This window comes from Sprattus sprattus (genome assembly GCF_963457725.1).
Source record: "Sprattus sprattus genome assembly, chromosome: 17".
Taxonomy (NCBI): Eukaryota; Metazoa; Chordata; class Actinopteri; order Clupeiformes; family Clupeidae; genus Sprattus; species Sprattus sprattus.
Window position 1 is genome coordinate 4,672,837 of NC_137915.1, and position 6,102 is coordinate 4,678,938.

At 43.4% G+C, this 6,102-nt stretch overlaps 1 protein-coding gene across 1 annotated transcript in view; it reads left to right on the top strand.

Annotated features, from left to right (window-relative positions):
• Window positions 1-3,720: 3,720 nt before the first annotated feature.
• LOC308378246 (uncharacterized protein) overlaps window positions 3,721-6,102 on the top strand; it is a gene marked incomplete at both ends in the record, with an annotated part of 21,896 nt that continues 19,514 nt past the window's right edge. Inside the window, 5 exons of the mRNA XM_080855107.1 lie at window positions 3,721-4,311; window positions 4,639-4,734; window positions 4,815-5,048; window positions 5,589-5,748; window positions 5,865-6,102. The exon at window positions 5,865-6,102 is cut by the window's right edge and continues 201 nt beyond it. Of these exons, the coding sequence (XP_080711233.1) occupies window positions 3,721-4,311; window positions 4,639-4,734; window positions 4,815-5,048; window positions 5,589-5,748; window positions 5,865-6,102 (1,319 nt within the window). The remainder of the gene's footprint in view (window positions 4,312-4,638; window positions 4,735-4,814; window positions 5,049-5,588; window positions 5,749-5,864) is intronic.

Consider the following 6,102-nt stretch of genomic DNA (forward strand, 5'->3'; position numbering starts at 1 on the left):
TCAGGGGGGTATGCAGCAACAATTTTGGCCCCCCCCCCCCACCCCCACGTTTTTTTTTTCTTTTCTTAAACAAATAAATAAATAAGTTTGCCAGACATCATCATGTATGGGCTTTAAATAATAAAGGTTTATTTTAAAGTATATCAGCCACTGCATAATGGTAATGGTACCCTATGGTGCATACAGTATGTACTGTACACACACACACACACACACACACACACACACACACACACACACAAATATATATATATATTAGTAACAATGTTAACAAATAATAAACAGTTGCAAACATTAACATTATAATGTTAACCATTGCAACATAATGCCTTAAAACGCAAAAGTAAGCCTACAAATAAAGATCTTTTAAAGGCACCCAGTGCAACTTTATGTAAACATTCAATGAAAAATAAACATTCAATTTCTAGTCTTTTTTACACGTAGTAAGTTTCAATAACTCCATACCATAACATATCGACATTCAAGGAGCAAAGATGAGACGTTGTTGTGTGGTGAGAACTGATAGAAAATCGTAAACAACAACAATCGCCGGTGGGGAGAAGCCATTTTTCCATTGACTGGTAGGTTACAAAAAATAAAGAAAATGGCGGCGATTGTTGTTGTTATCGATTTTCTATCAGTTCTCACCACACAACGACGTCTCATCTTTGCTGCTTGAATGTCGGTATGTAATGGTATGGAGTTATTGAAACTTACTACGTGTAAAAAAGACTAGAAATTGAAAGACTCGAAAGTTGCACTGGGTGCCTTTAAGGTGATGATGTGTAACAATGCTGCTACCAAAATATTCTACAGTGCTCTTTAGTTGCTACTAAATAATAACACGCCGTGCCTTTGCACTTGCCCATTTATCTAGTATTGCATCAGCCTGAATGTTTGACAGCACAGCTAACATGAACAGTTAATGGTGACCAGAGTTACGTTTCCAGCTTCTTGTTAGTTACTGTGAATGTTACCAGAGCCCGTCTGCCACCTAATATTTACCAGTTGTTATTTTGCCTTAATAACATTGAGATGTGTCATACATGGGATTACAGTAGGGTTTAACCCAAATCTAAATGTAGCTATCATCAGCCTAATTGATGAGGCTTAAGCTAGCCATAAACCCCCATTTGGCTGCTACATTTCTATGTTTGCAAACGCTAGCTAGCCTGCTAGCTAGTCTGTTAACATTATTTACAAGCCTCCAAGCACAAACGTAAAGTCACCTTAAAACCTACCTGTTGCCTTTCACCTTCCACTTATTTAATTGCTGTTGCATCCCCTGACATGTCTTCTCCTTTTCCCTCTTTCTTTTTCTGTTTTCAGCTCCCGACAGCTTTTTTGCTTTATCCATCTTCCATCCAACCAACTCACTACTTGTAGCCTAGTTCTAATTGCTTGTGTGTTCAGCGGTCACGGCGCTCACGCTCCCTCTTCTATGTCAAAATTCTATTATGGAATCTTAAGAGATGAGGCGCCTACTCTAGCCTGTTTAGTCCTCTAAAATGTTATATAACATTAAGGAAATGCAGAAATGATTTAGAAACGCACAACAGCAGCTACATATAGAAAATTCTCCAAACATTTTAATTTTTTTTTTTTTTTACCATCGCTTTGGCGCCTCCATGGTGCGGCGCCCCTATGCACCGCATACAGCGCATACCCACTTTTTGCGCCCACAACCCCGCCTCCACTCTCACAACTCTCTGTCCACTCTCCCAACCACGCCCCCACTCTCACTCTCCCAAACATGCCCCCACTCTCCCAACACCGCCCCCACTCTCCCAACCCCGCCCCCACTATCCCAACCCCGCCCCCACTCTCCCAACCCCGCCCTCACTCTCCCAACCCCGCCCCCACTCTCCCAACCCCGCCCCCACTCTCCCAACCCCGCCCCCACTATCCAACCCCCCCCACTATCCCAACCACTCCCCCACTCTCCCAACCCCGCCCCCACTCTCCCCACACGCACAACCCCGCCCTCATTATCAAACCCCGCCCCCACTATCCAACCCCGCCCCCACTCTCCCAACCCTGCCCCCACTCTACCAACCCCGCCCCCACTATCCCAACCCCACCCCCACTCTCCCAACTCCACCCCCACTATCCCAACCCCGCCCCCACTCTCCAAACCCCGCCCCCACTCTCACAACCACCTGTTTTCAGCTCCCGACAGCTTTTTTGCTTTATCCATCTTCCATCCAACCAACTCACTACTCGTAGCCTAGTTCTAATTGCTTGTGTGTTCAGCGGTCACGGCGCTCACGCTCATGTCAAAATTCTATTATGGAATCTTAAGAGATGAGGCGCCTACTCTAGCCTGTTTAGTCCTCTAAAATGTTATATAACATTAAGGAAATGCAGAAATGATTTAGAAACGCACAACAGCAGCTACATATAGAAAATTCTCCAAACATTTTAATTTTTTTTTTTTTTTACCATCGCCCCCACTCTCCCAACCCCGCCCCCACTCTCCCAACCCCGCCCCCACTCTCCAAACCCCGCCCCCACTCTCACAACCCCGCCCTCACTCTCACAACCCCCTCTGAGTCTGTACAACTCCTATAGACATCTAGTGGCCAGCAATAGCTGAAATGTTTCCATGAATGTAAAGAGTCCTAAATGGTATCATTAACTAACATTTACACACCTAAAAACAGAGAGACAGAGACAGACTCAGACACAGAGACAGAGACCAAGGGCGTAGGTCTGGTCTCAGCATTAGTAGGGACGCTGCCTAGAATAGTATAGATAATAATATGATAAGTTTGCAAATATATTGTCTCCACTTGGTCTACTTGTAGAAACCTTAAGCCTACACCTCTCCCCCCCCATTCTTTGAAATATTTGGTAAAAATTTTACATTTATTCAGTAGGTCCCTATAAGATGGGTTTATTTATTTGCGCTGGTATTTATGTTTTAATTTGTCTAATAATTTTTTTCTAAAAGCAGCACTGGGTGTTGATCAAAAACTGAATGCAGTAGCCCAGCCTTTGATCACACATGGGTGGTCATATTTTGACTTAAAACAAGGAGGAGCCAGAGACTCCTTTGAGGTTTCGTTCAGTTATGTGTGAACATTTATCCATGACTTCCATGGTGTTTCTCTGAGACTTTCCTAGCAGGTGGAGAAGCCATTGTGTGTGCCAAACAAAATAAACTGGAGGATTTCTGTAAGGAGCCTGTGGCCTGTTAATGGAGTATATCCTCTCTTACTTGCCTGTTTGGGAATCATTGGAATAATCGGTACTTTGATTATTACATCCTTTTTTGCAAGAGAAGAGGAGCTTATTTTTGGGTGATACCATTCTTTTTTTATTGTGTTATTTATTTTTGAAAATATGGACCCCTACAGTATGTTGAAAAAATAATGTAATAAATTCGGTTTCTACAAAGAAGACAATTTGTTATAATGTGAACCTAATGTCTGCCTTTCTATGTGATATTTTTCCTGTGTCCTGTTTCCCATAATCCTTCTCTTGGGTTAACATGAGGTAGTGTTGTTCTCTTGTGCTCTCTGCACTGCTGCCCCTCCCACTTCCTCCCTCTCTCACAGACTTAGGAAGCCACTCCCACCCCTCAGTGCTCAGCCCTTTTCAGAGAAACGAAACTCAGTTCTGCCTGTAACTTGACTTTCAGGAAGAGATTACAACAGTAAACGACACGAACGGAGAGAGAAAAGAAAATACACAGAGACATACAGAGAGTAACCCAAAATGGCAGAGGCCGGTGTTTTATGGAGTCAGGACCAGTTTAGCTGTCCAATCTGTCTTGATCTACTGAAGGATCCTGTGGGAATTCCCTGTGGACACAGTTTCTGTATGGATTGTATCAAGAGCTGCTGGGATCAGGAAGATCTAAAGGGAGTCCACAGCTGCCCACAGTGCAGACAGACCTTCACACCAAGGCCAGTTCTGTGCAGAAACACCATGCTGGCTGAAGTGGTGGAGAAGCTGAAGATTATGGGACTCCAGGCTGCTCCACCTACTCACTGTTATGCTGAACCTGGAGATGTGGAGTGTGACGTCTGCATTGGGAGAAAACGAAAGGCAGTCAAGTCCTGTCTGATGTGTCTGGCCTCTTACTGTGAAACTCACTTCAGAGATCATAATAATCTCGATCCAGGGAAGAAACACAAAGTGATTGAAGCTGCTGGTAAACTCGAAGATCTTATCTGCTCTCATCATGATAAACTATTAGAGGTCTTCTGTCGCACTGATCAGAGATGCATATGTGTGTTGTGTGTCATGGATGAACATAATGGACATAAAACTGTTTCAGCTGCAGCAGAGAGAACTGAGAAACAGGTGAGACTTGCTTATCCGGTACTCCTGATACTGATACAGGCCTTCCAGCTAAAATGTGTTATTGTGCACTGATATACACGTGAATGTGAATAACAGTAGCATTCTGCATCTGAGTTTATTCTCAGTTTTGTTTCTCAAACAAATTTCTTGATTTCAATCCTGCATTTGATACATCAACATGAATATGGTTTATGATTAAGGTTAAATGAAAAATGTCAATGTTGAGTTTAACGTTTTTAATCATGAAAGTGACTATCAGTACTAATACATGGTTTTATTCTTTCAATACGTTGAATACACAACTCTAATAGATTTACCTGTTCACAGAAACTGTTGGGTGATACTCAGAGAAAATCAAAACAGATAATCCAGGAAAAAGAGAATGAACTGCATGACCTGAGACAGGCTGTGAAAACTCTTCAGGTGAGTTCTATCAACCAGAGGAATTAATAAGAGACTGCTGTAGCAATTTATGTCTTGTGTCTTGTCTTGTGTCCAAACAGAGTTCTGCACAGGCAGCAGTGGAGGACAGTGAGAGGATCTTTACTGAAATGATCCACTCCATTGAGAGAAGACGCTCTGAGGTGAGAGAACTGATCAGAGATCAGGAGAGGGCTGAAGTGAGTCGAGCTGAAGAACTCATGGAGAAATTGGAACAGGAGATTGCTGAGCTGAAGAAGAGAGATGCTGAGCTGGAGCAACTTTCGCACACTGACAACCACATTTGTTTCCTTCAGGTACTGTCACTACTCAGATATGATGCATTATCACAGAAGAGATTAGTTTATTTTTGCAGTTCTGTAAAAAGTCACTGTTTAGACTGCTCTACCTGTCAGTCAAAACGTCAGTTTCCTATTCAGGTGCTCTTTGGTAATGAGGTAAACATAAAAGAGAAGATAATTTAACCAAGGAAACTCTTCTTCATTTTCGCTATGCCCCATGCAGAAACATTGTGATTGTAATATTTAAAATGATAAAGCATTCATAACCTCTAACATCAGTGCCATTTTGCATTGCATTCGATCTGATCTGACTAGGACTAGACTGGAGCTGGACTTGTCAGATTGGATGGGTCTTTTAAAAAGTCTCCTGCACCTCAATTGTTTAATACAAAATGACGAGTACCTCATTTTCACACCAATTCCGGTGTCTATATTTGTGATGCAGGGCACTGGATGCCTTGGTCTGGGCCAAAATGCTCCAGTAGGGCCTGGAGGAAGTTTAATGTTTGTGTGCCATGTTTAATGGCTTTTGGCTCTTTTTCTGTCTCATTGTAGAGTTTCCAGTCTCTCTGTTCTTCCTCTGCTCCTGACACCTCACCCAGACACACGGTCCACACAGATCTATCTTTTGATCAAGTAAAAGAAAGACTTTCTCAGCTTTGGGGGAAACTAGAGGATGCACTCCAGCAGGGACTAAAGGACATTTCTAAAACTGGTATGAGATGCATTAGTACCATGACTTTGAAAACATCACTTTTGATTAATAAAATGTCGATGTGACCCAGAAAGTTGTGGTTGTTGAAGGGTGTCCTTTTTGTCTTTTGTCTACAGTAGAGCTTGTTAGCTTTCTATCACAGCCTTCGCTGAACCTGCAGAGACCGCCGCAGCTGCCCCTGCAGACACCGCCGCAGCTGCCCCTGCAGACACCGCCGCAGCTGACCCTGCAGACCCTGCCGTCGCTGAACCTACAGACCCAGCCGCCGCTGAACCTGCAGCCCAAGATGCAGCGTTACCTGCCTATGCCGTTGCATCTGATACAGCTACACCAGGCAGTCCAGTCCATGGAGAC